The sequence below is a fragment of the Protomyctophum bolini genome, assembly GCF_963924005.1.
Source record: "Protomyctophum bolini genome assembly, chromosome: 7".
Classification (NCBI taxonomy): Eukaryota; Metazoa; Chordata; class Actinopteri; order Myctophiformes; family Myctophidae; genus Protomyctophum; species Protomyctophum bolini.
The window spans coordinates 13,542,354-13,558,768 of record NC_137868.1 but is presented as its reverse complement, the minus strand read 5'-3'; the positions used below and the strand labels follow the sequence as shown (position 1 = coordinate 13,558,768).

The window sequence follows — 16,415 nt, the reverse complement described above, 5'->3', positions numbered from 1 at the left end:
TGGGGGAGCCCGGGTTCGAACTGGCAACCTTGCGGTTCCCATCCAGGCACTCTACCCCTGAGCCACTGCCGCTTATCAAGATTCATGGAAGCTAAAGCCCGAAAAACATTGAAGAACGCAGATGTACAGTATTGAAGCTAAATGAAAACCACTTTACTTTGAACCTGTTCAAAGAAAATCACAAGTTTATCGTTTCATCATCCAAGATTTACTGGCCAAGGGGAGCAGTAGTGTAGACAGACGCACTTTCCAATCCAAACATTTACCAACAATTGCCAGCCGGTTGTCCTAATGTCCCACATGCACATACACACAAAGACCTTAAGTAACCGCAGCGGTCTACTTCCTAGGCTATGTCGCAGAGGCTGTTAGTGCAGTGTTTCTATGAATAAAACATGTCTCTTGCCTGCCTTTAGAGGAGAAAGCACACCTCTTATGGACGTTTCAGCTGCAGCCATTACATGATGCACGGCTAGTTCTGGAGACCCGTAGACCCACTTACCAAATAGGAAAATGGTAGAGTGAATCCTTCTGTGTGCATGTTTTAGTAGGGCATGGGGGTGACTTCACTTGCTTATTGAACATTGTTGTTGTTCATGAGGAACTAACACGAATTGGGAAAGGTTAATTGGACTTGTAAAATGTGTGCAAATGTATTTTTTATTGTTTATTCCTTGCTTTTTTATAGTGAGGTACACACGAGTAGGTAGAGGCAGCTAAAATAATTTATCCGAAAATGGTTGTTGGTTTGTATGTACAATATATGTAACCTAGTGGATTCATAACGTTCAAATGTAGATTTACATTTGTACTCAATAGTTTCAAATGGATAAACAAAACACTGAGGATTTTAGTAGAGTTTTTGTGTTTTAGTGTGTGTTCACTGTTCTATCCATTTGTGTATTTGTAACCCTCCCTTTCTTGTTTTTTTTGTAGCATCATGGCTGGCCGTCCGGTTCAAAACATAACATACCAAGAAATTTACTGACCACTAAAAACAGCATAGCACATTTTGAGGTCCACACATGGGAATATCATCAAGTGTCCCTACTTCCAAACAACAAAATAAAATGCTTCCTGAAAACGTGTTAAAAGCTCTTTCGCAGTTCTCGCCAGGCTCAGCGGTAACAACACATACCACATAGTTTAACTGAACAGTTGATGTCATTGGGGCATATATAGCGTGTTGCTAGAGTGCCGGCGAATGTCAATTAAAAATGTGCTAAATAAACATTTTTGTTGGACCCTCTCAAGGCTAATATACAATGACAGCACACAGTAAAATCCATTTAACATTGAGTTGTCAAAAAGTACATTTGTATACTCTCAGAGTTACAAGGATAAAGTGACACTGAGGATTTAAAGTGTACAAAGAATGCACAGCTGGCAGGGTAAGACAAATTACATCAACAATATCAGAATCTTACATTTCCTTTTGACTTAAATTTAAAAGGAATGGTGTATTCATGGCCATGGCTATAATAGCCATGAAATTACATTATAAAGACTATTATTAAGGTGTTGTTTTTTATTGTTTTTGGGGTTTTTCCTTCTCCTCCTCCTCCTCCTTCCATCCAAAAATAGCAGTTCTGGCTGAACTGTGCAGTCGGTTTTCGCGAAACGCGGGAATATGGTAGAGGGCCATGCCAAACGGTGACTATGCGAAGCCCATGACCATTGGCCAAAGGGTGGCACTCAATTGAAAATGCAAACTTTGAACGTGCATAGCTCATGAATCGTTTGACCGTTGGCAATGAAACTTTGATACACATATGTGTCTCCTCATGCCGAACAACTTTCGTGCTCTAACTTTTGACCTCTGACCTTTAGAACACCCACCATTTTGAATGATAGGAAAAACAGTTCAAATCTATCTCCTCCCAGGTCTTCCATGTTTCTATGGCTACAATTGTGTCCATGGCATCAATTATGTGAAGAGAACGATGGTAAAACTGACTGAACAGTACCTGTACAAAGACTGTAAAGAAGACAACGGTGATGATAGCAGTGAGGAACATCTTTCTGTTAGGGAAGAGGACCGGGTCCAGCAAGAATCCCAGCGAGAAGGCGATGGCCCCACGCAGCCCACCATAGGCTATGATAAACTGGTCCTTGGTGGTCAGCTTGACGATGCGGAACTTGTTGATCACAAAGGTGAGACCCACAACGCCTGGAAAAGACAAACACAGAGACACAAGGTTATGCTTCTGCGTGTGTATGTTTTAGTCCCCATAGTTTTGGAATAGGAATGTGCGTGGCTGACTTGTGGTGTTTTGGTGCGTGATTTAATTGGAATATGAATGTGTGTGAGTTGGGAGTGATTTCGATGTAATCATTCGTGTTTAAGACAATAAAAATGTGAGTTGGGAGTGATTTGGATGCAATCATTTGTGTTTAAGACACTAAAAATGTAAATCAAGACGTATGTTTTCAGTCATCATATCGTCGCTGTCCGGCAGAAACCAGCCAACTACATTTCTCATAAATCTATGTTATTGAACACCCTTTACGTCTGTGTTATGTTGGTTAAAAAAATACTGAACCAATGAAAAGTATTAAAAAGTGCTTCTGACAAAACCAGTCAACTCCATTGGACCCTCAAACTGTCTGCTAAAGCAGATAACTCCGCCCCATATCATGCAAGTATCTGACAATATATAAAGTCACATTACCAACTTTGATGAGGCAAAAAATAAGGTTTTCTTCATTTCCTGGAAAAACTGAACATTTTGGAGTTAGCTGGTTTCTACCTGTTTGCAGAGATATGATGGTTTTATACTAGCTGTTGCTGCCAGCATAAGATTCTAAACACTGGTGCTACAAGTCAATCAAGGACATGGCATGCACTACTTGCACATCATGCAGGATTTGATCCACCCCTGTACCAGCTAAAACAGGACGTCCCTTTTTGGTAACACATCCCATTAGTTTCTGTATTATATCACATCTATCACGTCTATTTTTGCAAGCAGAACAGCAGAGAGACAGGAAAGCAAGGGGAAGAGGAGGGATGACCTGTAATAGGTCCCCGAACTAGCAACAAGAGAATGTTGACACTGTAACCATTACCCCAGCCATCACATGTGTTGTCGTGTATTAATAAGGTGTTTGGGTCAAAACTCAGCTACTGAGTCTCACAGGGCCTGAGAACTCAGGAATATGATGTACAAAACAATATGATTACGCTTCTCGAGTTTTACATTTTATTCTGTTTAACTTCCCAGACAAATCTAGTTTGAAAAGTGCTCAGCATGATGACTCATGACAGAGCATCGGTGCACTGCGGCACTTCCTCTGACGGCCATGTGGGGAAATGTGACGGCAACATCGGTCCCTGTCGCATTTACATTTCCTTCTGGGTAGGAAGGAACACAAAACTATTATTAATAATAGGCCACAATATAGGACAGCACTCCAAATTGACAATTTATTGCCATACTGACATTTGAGGCAAGATGCCCTTCCTCAGTGTGCACTGGCAATCTTCCAAATAATACAGGAGGAGTCACGCTCGTGTAGTGTAGGTTACCACAGCATTACATCATTTTTTTAAATAATTTGAATGATGTAAGCATGAAGAAAACAGCAAAAATATATATTTACTACATACAGTAAGAAACAGACAGCAAATTTCATTACAGAACTCAGCTGATACAGACAATAAGCCACTAACCTACTTACATAAGAAACAAGCTAATTAAATTATGAAAGCTCCTCATTCAATCCATTTGGAGTGAGAGTATCAAGGGAGAGTGTGCAATATGACTCCTCCTGAGGGATTCTGGCTCTGTCATCACCTCTCTGTGGCATATGAATGCCAATGTACACTAACAAAATTCAATCAAGCTGTGGTTTTGAGTATTAAAATGCCAAGCCACCAATTATTTCTTACCATGATTACCATGACATGCAGCAAACCCGTTGGGATCGGGATTCGAACTTGCGACATGCTAGCAGCCTAGGTGGCCTGACGTCTACGCGTAGGAGTAGATACCGGTATCTATAATTACCCATGGGCCATGACCCACTTGAGTCTATTGTTTGGAAAACTGACAATGTACACATTGAGGAAGGGCATCTTGCCTAAAATGTCTGTGGTAATAAATTGGAAATTTAGAGACTTGTCATTACTTTTGTTTAGATTAGACTAATCTAGCTATAGATTAATATTACAAGGGTTTATATTGTAGCTTAGTATTAGGCTTTTGTCCAGCTAATTAGTGTTCTGGCATTTACAAATACAGAATTAAGTGAGCGCCTATTACCTATCAATTCTAGTTTCTACACATGAGTGACAGTGATTTGGTGAGACACTGAAGCAGAGTGATACACCTGAGGGTGACGCGATGTGCCAGCCAGTGGATTGTTCTGGGAATACTCGCTGTGCAAAGCCATGGGAACATGGTGATCAAATCATGTTTGCAAATTAAAAATGTAGCTAGCACTAGCACCGTAACCGTAAACGAAAGCCAATGTATTGAATTATAGGATTAAACGCACATTTATTAGTTACTACTTTAAGGATTCAGAACCCCTCCTGACAGACAGAACCCCCTGTCTGTCTTTTAGCAAAATACCTTGAGAATGTAATGCCGACTTGTCATGGAACTGGGTTGGAATGATCAGTAGGCTTCCCCAAAGAGAACATTTTTTTGGTGAAAAAGGTTACTCGAGGTCAACGCCGAAATCGAGAATGGAGTTTCAAAACTGAAAGCTAAAAAGGAATGTTCAGTCAGGTGTCCCGAAAAGACAATTAACTTTTGTGTCAAACAGTCAAAGTCAAAATGACATCCCGTAATCTGTCACAGTGATAATTATTTTTTTATGTAACCAACTATCCTAAATCATTTAGAGCAACAGGAACACTTTCTTCTTTAGTAGCCAATTATTTTGTACCCATCTTTTCCCTCACAATTTAGTCATTATGCCAATTAACACATTTCTGTGTTGCCAGCTACCATGACAACATAGCGCCTCCGTCTTACTCCCCCTCCCATTCAACACCACCTGCTGAAGGAGACAGGCGCTGCCACATTAATATTATTCAACTAGCCGATCTACATCAACAGTGTGAGCTTGTAGATCGGCCATTTGAACTATTTAAAAATGTTTTTCAAAATAGTAAAAAAGGGATAAGGGGTTTAGCACTGATGAAAATATCTATATTAAACCACCTCAGCCTGCCATTGCAAGAGAAAAGCCAATGGGAGAAAAATAGTGCAGTAGAGCCCACCTATGACCCGAGCCACCAGACAAAGGAGCACGGTGACCGTGACAAAGGTCCAGTTCCAACTGTGCGGTCCGTCCACCGTGGCCACGCCCAGGAAGATGAAGATGAGCGTCTCACTCACGCTGCTCCACATCTTCAGGAAGTACTTTATGGTGGTGTGGGACTTGTGGGATATGTTGGCTTCCACGTAGGGCCGCATTGTTGCTCCGCATGCTATTAACCTGTGAGGGTAGGAACCATAGTTCAGTCATTGGAACGATTTTTTACACAGGAAATGAGTACGTCTTTCTTCCAAATCTAGTTGTAGATCATTGATAATAATAAGTGATGTGATAATTAGTGAGTTCAAGATGCTTGAAGGGAGACGGGGCCACCCAAATTAACTGGTTGCCCTGCTTTTCCGTGACAACAAACAAGCACGTGTGGCCAACACTGATGTCAACACTGATGTCAGGGGATAGCACATATGAGGGCTCCGATTACTCGGCTTCAATTCCACCTGACAATACAGAGAGACAGACTCTCCGTCCCTAGTCTAGTGATCACTTCCCTATTTTCATACTTCTCTAACCTTAATTTAGACTACAGGAAGGGAATTGACACATCAATTTGGTGGTGTGTGCCACCTTCCTCTGACACAGCCGTGGGAGATGTCCCAAAAGGTTATATACAGTATGCCACCTACAGCTCAGTCCCCCCTTATTGCTTTTTTACATTAGGCATAGTAGGCACAGTTTATAAAAAGCAGACATTGATAAATTGTGTTGGGGTTGTCTCTATCATTCATCAACAACAGGCATGCGAGGTGGCAATCGACCATCGTATGTTTATGATGTGATGTGAGGTGTGACAGATCCAGGAGTCTTTGAACAGACCCTCGTCGCAGCTGTGCTCCCATCGGCCCTGACACACCACTCTGATACATCAGCACCACCACCTGTCTGCATGATCTACAACTCCAAAGACCGTAAAAAGGATGCATGATCTACAACTCCAAAGACCGTGAAAAGGATGCATGATCTACAACTCCAAAGACCGTACAAAGGATGCGATGGACGACCTTGGAGAAGATATGTATTGAACGAGTGTCGGTTGCCTGGAGACGCTGCCTAGGAGCATGACAGGGGGCCATAAATTGGGGGTCATTGGGGAGTCAATTCGTCAGGCCGCCAGTTAGATGCAATGCTACAGTAAGTTACTGCCGTAGGAGGAACGTTGAGCCATGGCTGTGGCCGTCTAATCAGTGGCAGGAGAAGCACATGGCAGGAACACACAAAGGAAATACACATGGCATACATAGCCATGACTTTTCAGTGGTACTGTATGGTAGGCACAGGAGGTATAGAATACAGCAGATACTACAGGTATAGAAACAGCAGTTATTTATAGCTTTACGGTTTGCGAAAGTCATTGCCATGGGGTCAAGGAGGCTTTTGTCCCCTAATACTGAACTGTTCTTTGTCATGCTATTGTAAGGTGAGAATTCATCAAAGGGCATATGGTTACGTTATAGAAAAGCACCATTTGATAGGTCAGGGTTCATTTTAGGAAATGAATTGCCTAATTAATTAAGCAATTTAAAACCTTCCAAAAGGTCACACAGTGGATGATTGAATCATGCATGTTGTTGACATTTCCACAGTCTCATTTGACCGGGTTCCAGCCTCATCACGAGTACATCAAGAGATGGGGAAGGATGAGTCAACATGGAGCGCACAAATGAGAACATGAAGTGAAAGTCAGTGAGAGAACATAATCGATCTGCATGTCCGTAACCCGTTATTCCCCTACTTACGCCATGATCCCAGAGAGGTGGAACATCTCGGCTGACAGGTAGGCCATGTAGCTGTACACGAAGACGAAGAGGGGCTCAATGACGCGGGTGTGCGAGGTGAAGCGTGAGGTGAAGGCGGCGAGGATGCCGTAGATGGCGCCGACCAGTACGCCGCCAATCGACACCACCAGGAAGCAGATGGATCCCAGGACGACGTCGAGAAACGTCACTGTGCCGGCAGCCGCAAACTCCTCAAACAGGTGGTACAGCACCTGTAGGGAGGAATGGAGCCACGTGGGTTAAGGGTCAGGATGTGAAGCGGGAAGGTAAATGGGAGACGGCAGAGAACAAAGAGAAAAGAAAAGTGCACATTTTTATGATAGGTGGCAACCGCTTATCACATTCATAAACACCCTCACATCTCTCCACAAAGTTATACAGTGAGTAATAAAGATTAATTTGTCTCCCTGCATTCAAGTTATACACAGGGATACCTTCTGTACATATATGTCTGTCAGACAAAAGACTAATCGTAACAATGTATGATTTCGTAATATTAGAATGTTGTGGATAAAAAAATAATTGACAGGGCGATCAGGTGGCATAAGTACCATCATGGAGACTAGGGCTTGGAAACCTCCACAGTGCCTCTGGCTTGGGTAAAAAAAATGAATCATGTGGATATCGGAACAAACCAAATACGGCAAGACCAAACTGACTGACTATGTGACATTGTGACAACTATGTGGGGAAAGCATCGACAGGAGCATTGGAGCAAGTTTCACATTAAATGTTTCGAGTCTGTTACTAGTTAGATCTTGCCATTCACAGTGTTACACGGTGCAGTGATCACAATGCAGACAGGATCCCATTACTTTACACACCGACGCCCTTCCCACTCTGTCTGATCGGCTTTCCTGGTCGTTTGTGTGCTGGTTATACAGCAGGACAGCAGGTCAATAGCAGTGTTGTGGGAGCAGCCTGGGCCCTGAGGGCTAGAAATGTTGGCCTCACAACTCTCTTCCTCCGTCTCTACAGAGTAAGTTCCTCTATCCATTTGTACATGGACTGGACTGCGTTTTTATAGTGCCTTTCTTCAAAGCACTATACAATTAGTATTTCACAATTCACCCTTTCATTCACACATGAACGGTGGAGAAAACCATGCAAGGCACCAACCTGCTCAACAGTAGCAGGTTCAGTGTCTTGCTCAAGGACACCTCACCACACAGCCAGGAGGAGCCGGGGATCGAACCAGGAACCCTGCGATTCCAAGACGGCCACTCAACCTCCTCCAGAGTCACTGGCAACTGTAATTCTGAGAGTGTAGCAATGGACCCATTTTTGAGAGGTGCTAGCCCCTCCTAAGTCCAGCTTTTAGGGTTTGTGTAAACACAAACATTTTGCTACCACCACCTATGACTAGTTTTGAGTGTTTGTGTAAAAAACATCACATCCGTGTGAAGTGAGGGGCACTCTTATCATCTTACATCATCATGATGTAACATGCCTTTTTGCTCAGACACTGACGTAAAATTGTCCATTCATTGTCAATGGGAATGTAGGATGAAAATAGCTACAGATAGCTACGCAATTGAGTGGCTGCACCACTCTAAGCAGGTTTATGCTACCGTAGAATAGATGTAGACCTATTTGACAGTGCATAAACATAATTGCCTTGCCATTAACGGCCGTCAACGAGCACCAGCTGGACGCACGCACGCACACCTTTCATTATAGCCCTCTTATTATTCCCATAATAAAAAAATACAAATAAATAAAACAGATTTTTTTTTTATTATTCTTCCAGGGTCCACAAGGGGGGGGGGGCTCCGTGGGACGCATTTGGCCCGCTGGCCGCCAGGTGGATACCACTGCCTTAAATCATGCATCCAAGCATTACGGTCAATTGGTTACATTTGTACAATCTCAGAGTGACATTAACACTGAGGATGTTACAGTGTATACCTCCTCTGTGCTGTTTTGCCCTGTTAAGAGACACATAAAGGAGTGGTAACAGAGGATGGGCGAGTATGATTTAGCTAATAAAAAGAGTCAGATGTACCCAATGGAAAAATGTTATCTGTTGCGAGTCTGTTGTGCTTTCGGTGTTAACAAGCAGTATTAAGAATACTGCCCACAGTTGGCTAGTCATCCAATAATCCCAAAAGGCCATTGTACTTAAAAATAGGAAGAGCATACAAAGAAACCACTATGTAAATGTAATGGTTATTTGAAAATAGACGTGTGAACAAGCAGGCCATCCGTCAATATCACAGGTTTACACACCTGTTACATTAGTACAGAAAAGTAAGTGTGAGCTAGTTTACGGATGAATGCAAAGACGCCAAACATTTGGACCTTTGCCAGTGCACGATTCCAGCTCAGTGTTCTGCAATGCCAAAACTACTTTTATCATTTCTTTGGGAAATCAATGGATCTGTGATTCTGTGGCGGCCTGCTTTTAGCCCGGATTCCCCCCTCGCCCATCAATCACTCACCACGGTGACGGCATCGTTGAGCAGCGACTCGCCGAACACCAGGATGTGCAGCAGCTCGTTGATGTGGATCTCCTCGAAGACGGCCAGCACGGCCACGGGGTCCACGGCCGAGATGATGGAGCCGAACAGCAGGCAGGGCAGCAGCTCCAGGCGGTTCAGGTCGGACGGGTTGCCCGGCTGGATCAGGCTCACGGCGTACAGACAGCCCCCGATGAAGAAGGTGTTCCACAGCGTGCCCACCACGGCAAACACCAGGATGGTGCCCAGGTTCTCCATGAAGGGCCGGATGGGCAGGAAGTAGCCGGCGTCCAAGATGATGGGCGGCAGCAGGCAGAGGAAAAACAGGTTGGAGTCCAGCACGGGGGGCACCTGCTCACCGGCCAGCTTGATGAGCCCCCCGACCAGCAGGCCCACCACGATCAGCAGGCAGCTCTCGGGCACGATGCCAGACAGCCGAGGGATGAGGTGGAACCCTGGAGAGGAGAGGTAAGAGGAGGAGGTGAGTAAGAAGGAAGGGTGACAACAGGGAGTGGGGTGACAATGACTGGGATGACAGGAGATAAGGAAAATGAGAGAGGGGGGAACAGAGGGGTGATGAGAGATCAGGACCGAAGGAACTGAGAGAGAGAGACGAGAGATGCGTACAGAAAGAATAGAAAGAGATTTGAAACATAGTTATAAAAGCATACTGTATAGCACATGTGACAGTGTACTGTATGTGTAAGGGAGAGAGTGAGAGAGAATGTCTGAGTTTCAAGGAAAATAATCATATTCCCTTGTATTGCATTTCCTCTTATGACGCATGTCACATGCGCTGTGACAGCCACCTGAAACTCATTACAGAGACGACCATTATGAGAATATTCAACCATGACAACGGCACACTACACAGACATATTAAATTCACATTCGCTTTTTCACGGTGAGCAGCTACTTTCATGGTGCCACACTAGACTACATGATGAAGCCCAACAATGCCAATCAAAGTGAATGAAAAAAAACAGGCCACTGCTACAAGCTTTATACGATTTCCATCGCATCTGATAGTCAATCTAATTTCCAAGACGTGACTGTGCTACCGGGCACAGTGAGTGACATTTGCAGGAAATGCAGTGTAATGTTTTTCATCTTCCGTATTCCGTCAGGCTGATGAAACACGTGGTGTTGCATGCCTGATCTTCATTCATTCTGCTACACTGACAGACTGGAGCGTGTCTGCTTGGAGCAGATAAAGCACTTCGGGGGGGAAATACAAACACTGGGACGACTTTGGGCATGTGTGAGAGGACATGACATGAACATGAACTGAATGATGTGAACTTGCACACAGTGTCAAAGAAGCAGAAGCATGGAGGCTGTGCTGTACAGTTGCTGATACAGTTGCTACACATACAGCATGGTCTGTGACTTCCTAAAAGGAAAAAATGGAAATTGTCAAATTTGTCATGCAAATAATTTGATGGTAGACACTCTCAAAAGGCCTTGGCTGACGTTCTCAGCATACATGTCAGTAAACGCACAAATTGGAAATGGGCCTATAAACCTTAAGTAGTAGATGGTGTTGCTAATTATAAGAAAATGTTGCACTTCATATTCTTTACTTTCTAATTAAATTTCTGAGGGGTCGGATTTAACTGAAATAAGGTTCTGCTGCAATTAGCCACCATCTAATTCGCCATTACTGCATGCTCACTAAATTGTCATTTCAAAACATAGCAGGACGGCATGACTAATAGGATTCCACAAAAGGAAGAACAATCCTGAAAGTTCTCCTCATTCTGAAAAAGGCTACTGTAGGATATGGAAACCTATGGAATACAGTGAAGGCTGACACATGACACTAGTATATGCAGCAAAGGCTGTACAAAAAAATCGTTCTGAAGTTATAGGCCATGAAAGACAACTGCAGCTTTCTATAAAAAGGACCAACACACAAGGGAGAGTGGATGAAGACTTCAGAACTGGCAGCGCTGCGTGCGTAGCGCCGTGGCCCTGGAGGGAGAATTCTTCACCTAGCTATATTTACAGTTCTACTGCAGCATGGGATCATGTCACCTTGCACCTGGCACAGCACCACAAAGAGTATGGGTTGCAGTCAGTAGTCACACCCCATCAAAACACAGGGAGGTTAGAGCTAGCAGGCTAATACCTTAGAGTATCATACTATAATTAACTCAATGTCTGAATGTCTGTGAGAAACACCGGCGTATCTCCTCACCGCCTGCACCAATCGCTCCCACTTTTCACACAGGCACTTTTCACACATTGACCATAATAATATGGAGGTCTTAACTTTTTCCAATTTAACAAATTATAAATTAATAATGAATTTATTAGTGAATAAAAAATGCGAGAACACACATATTTTTCTTAATGAACGGCAATTCAAGATATTTATGGAGGGGCAATATCTCACAACGGGTAAGGGCTAGTAAATATAATAGAGACGTCACCGATAGGAAACCCTGAGGCGAAATGGACATAGTGGCCGAACTTGGTATTGCAGCTCGAGCCACCGCTGGGCCGTTGACTATCATTGCGCACGTTCATGTTATTGGGGCAATGACGCTGTTTCATACATGAACGCGTGCAATGATAGTCAACGGCCAGCGCTATCACGATTTGGCCCAATCCATCCCAGAATGCACTCTGTTCCTACCCGGAAAGAGGAGTGAAATTGCCTCATGCGCTTTTGAGCAACTTAATGCAAGTGGATGGGAGGAGAAATCCGGTGACGTCTCTATTCATATATACTCGAGCATGTGAGCGTATTAGCCTTAGAGGACAAAATAAACATACTGCGGTACTTGCTTGCACGTTAATCGCTCACTCACTGTACAGCAGTACACAAGCTCTTCAAATCAAGCCTGGATGATGCGCCGAAAGAGACACCATCTGGCCTGGTTGGCACAGGTTGTGCTGCATTCTGTTTAGGGAGAGTAGAGGGATCCAGGTACACAGCACAGGTCTGCTGCTCCCCCTTTAAGCGTAGAGCATGCTGGACCTTCCGTTTATCACAGATCCATTAGCGAAACACACTGTTTGCTCCTGTATGTTATGAGCAGGCTCCAACAGATAAGGCTAGTATCACCATGGGTAGTCGGCTAATGGAAAACAGTTCAATTGGTCATTTTCCAATTATTATTGCCTCATACCGTTCAAGTGCTTATTTAGAAATCTGCTTTCAATGTTGAAAACAGATTAAGGTTAAGTGACTATGACTTTTGGTATAATCAAGCGGACATATTTGTCACTGAATTATGCCCAGGACAGAACTCCCATAGCCCTCAACAGTAAATGCTCCCAGACTACACTCACTGATTTACACTACACTTTGGCTCACAAATTGTTTAATTTACCACTCAATAAATGTCTAAACTTAGCATCAATCTCATCCCCTTGCAGACTAATGGTATGGATGAAGGGTTGAACTCACTGCCAACAACTGTACGCTTGTAAGTTGTTCTGGAGAAGAGCTGCTACATGTAGAAATTGAAGGATGAATGGATGGAATCTCTCCCTCCCCTCTCCCTCCCCTCTCCCCCATCCCGCCAGTCTTTGATATTTTCTGGAGGAATACAAGACATCTGAGTGTGGCGGCTCCCATTTGGGTAGCGTGAGGAGGACAACACTCACTAGTGTCTCAGCAGTCAGCGCAAGTTCTTTTGTAGGCGAACAAGTGCATCAGTGTAATTTAGAATGCAGCCACATACAGCTGTACTTTCAAAGCCCTAGCTGAGTAAGCTCCGAGGCGACTAATTCAAGGAACCTAACCAGAATTGGCTGGGCAGAAAATAATTCATGTTATTTTGTCAGCACATGAACTGCGTGGAAGAAGAACTTTCGTATAGTATTTATTCATCCATCCCCTTCACAACAGTGGCACTACTACTTGTTGTGAATACTGAGGAATTCCCTGCACTTAAGGAGCTTGTTCAACGAGTTATAAACTGGAAGTGGAAAAAGGCAGGACACAACAGTGATACGCCAACTTCCTCGTTATAGAATCCAAAGCAACAATACTGGGTTGGGGTTGGCTGCTAATAGAATGAGTTAACAGTTCAAACAAATCAGTCCTCAAGGGAACGTCTTCTCTACATGTTCATAGTATAATGTCACGGCATTGGGAATGGGAACCATAATGTTACTGATTCAAGACTAACACCCTTGGGGTGCATGTTCAGTTTGTTAGCACAGACTTCTTGATGTAGTGAGATCAAGTTCAGCTCCTGTTATGTCTTGCATGTCTCCTCCCATCTCTCTATCCCTTTTCATATCTCTGTATACAATATCCTATCTCATTTAAAATCAAAAACAGATATATCATGGGCTCTATTATTGCAGAGAAATTGTTGTAGTCAATAGTAATTGAAAGACACATGCTGTAAAATTGAACATGTTATACTTGGCAAGTTGACTAATGAATACCCATTTATAGCAATGGCGTGGAGGAGTACCGTAATTGCAGGGAGAATGATGGTTAATGTGTACACCTGGTTCCTGCCTAGTAGCACCACAAATGTCTTGCTATAGGGTACCTTGGCAGTGGATGGTGAGGCAGAGGGCTGCATTTCTCATTCACAACACACACTTAATATATCTATAAATGCACCATGTTGTATAATGTACGTACTGTAACTCAAGAACCATTCGCCCCACCGACTTCAAATTCAACACACGCATTCCACACCCCCACAGGGACTGCAGTGCCCGGTGTCGGACACACAGTTGTCCAGAACCGCCACAAAAGGCCTTTGCCCGGGCTCTGGACAGGGCCCCTGCCCAGTGTCCATATATGGAGCTGCCCTGTTCTGACATCACAACACTACATATTTGGGCATGCCTGACATCACAAGTTCACAACACTCCATATTTAGGCATGCCTGACACAAAACCCAATATATAGGAATAAAGGGACACAGAGAGACAGATACAGAAATCTCCATATATGGGCATAAAAGGGACACAGACAGATGGGTGGAACGGGTACTCTGACACGGGTACAACGGGTAGTGCATAGCCGGGTGGGGCATGGATCTCCAACTTCTATCGCTAACGACTCGGTGCTCTACAGCCGGGCACCAGTCTAGTATAGTCAATTCAAGAAGATCAGGCAAAACCTGTGGGCGACAGGGCTATTTCTGTGGCCCACCTCAGAACTGCATTCACTAGCTGATGTGTTTTTAACTTGTTACATGTAACTTGTTACATTAACATTTAACTTGTTACATTTATTGGTTTTTATTCTTATTTTACTTGTTTTCTAATAAAGTTGTCCTTTTCTTATGTTCCCCCCCTGGCCCCCACACATGTAAAGTGTCTTTGGGTATTAAGAAAAGCGTTATATAAGTCCCAGATATTATTATTATTAATTCAGGGATGTGTGGGACAACCACTTGGGGATATTATATAAGACATTAAAGTGTTCTTCTTCGTCTGCCAGGGAACTTTCCACTCCCAGGCTATGCAGACTGCAGAGTGACTGTCTTGGACCGTTTCTGTGTGAATGACTATCCACATACTGTATGATAACAGCATCCTAAGGTTAGCAAGTCACCTCAAATAATAGCCATGTTTTGTATGGAGAGTATATGCTCTTCAGGAAGGAGATATGGTGTTCCAGCATACTAGATTAAGTGCCACTCGGGGGACACAGCTACCAGGCCAGGTCAGGTTGTGGCATCCTGGTGTCGCTATAATAGGCCAATGTGAAAAGGGTGACATTTCTTCTTAAGCCTTTGATGGCAATTGGATGATTTGAGGCATTTTGTTCCAAAAATGTGTTTTGCAAAAATCCACCTGTTGGTGGCAGTGTGGCACTATAACAGGCCAATGTGAAAAGGGTGGGATATATTCCTCAGACTAGTAGGAAATGCGTGAACGATTTCACGCTGCGTTCATGATTTGACGCTCTTTGTTCTAAACGGGCCAATCCTGCACACTTTGAAAGCTAATTATAGCCAATTAGGATGGAATATGAAATATGGGACAGATCCGTCTTGAGCACATGAATATAGAGATGCTGTGTAACGATTTGCGGGACTTTTGGACAGAATCTGGAGGAGTAATATCAATAAATGTTTTACAAAAGTCGGCCTCATGGTGGCGCTATAACAGGACGTTCTGGAATATTTGTGGCAGAGGTTCATTGTTGGCATCCAGGGAGTGCGTGTGCAAAGTTTGGCATCGACCAGGTTAACGGTGCCAGAGATTAGCTGGTAACGGACGGACGGACACACACACACACACACACACACACACACACACACACACAGACAGACGGAGTGCAAAACATACAGTACAAAACATGTCTCCACCATGCCTTCGGCCTGGTGGAGACAATACGGTCAAACTGAAGAGGTCCTTTGTCCATCAGTCGACTTGTTGCATACAAGGCTGCTGGGTCGCAAACTGACAATAAAGTACTATATCATATCATATAAATGATTGAAGCTGTCAACATATCGGGCCTCTAGTTTGAGTCAAGTGGCACAATCTGACTATAAATCAGAGTTTCAGGCTACATCGGCACCTAGATTCCCAACTTGCAAGCTAAATCTAAATGTGTTAAATGTGTAAGTAATATTTCCATATGAAAGTTTGAAAAAATGATGTCCCTCCCCTTTATTTTGTATTTGTTGTATACAGTGGATAGGGGGCATAAAATAAAAAAGGTCATATACATTTTGATAAAAGCCAGTGTTATTTATCTGGGGTGCATTGTCTTTGTTCATTAGCTACAACTTTAGTCCATTACCTGTACTGGTTTCACTATTGTAAGTCAAACTTTCAAGCTCATCAATTTTCCCACGACTGTCCTCAAATAAGATGCCAAGTCATTCATTGTTCTGCTGCATTGGTGGCAGTCTTGTCTAGTTATTACTTTGTGTCTTTTCTCCAGAGGCAATCA

At 43.5% G+C, this 16,415-nt stretch overlaps 1 protein-coding gene across 1 annotated transcript in view; it reads right to left on the bottom strand.

Annotated features, from left to right (window-relative positions):
* Positions 1-16,415, bottom strand: part of slc9a1a (solute carrier family 9 member A1a) — a 48,019-nt gene that overhangs the window by 19,545 nt on the left and 12,059 nt on the right. The window contains exons 2-5 of the mRNA XM_080769028.1: positions 9,506-9,978; positions 7,026-7,276; positions 5,234-5,451; positions 1,968-2,170 (exon numbers count right to left, since the gene is read on the bottom strand). Of these exons, the coding sequence (XP_080625154.1) occupies positions 1,968-2,170; positions 5,234-5,451; positions 7,026-7,276; positions 9,506-9,978 (1,145 nt within the window). The remainder of the gene's footprint in view (positions 1-1,967; positions 2,171-5,233; positions 5,452-7,025; positions 7,277-9,505; positions 9,979-16,415) is intronic.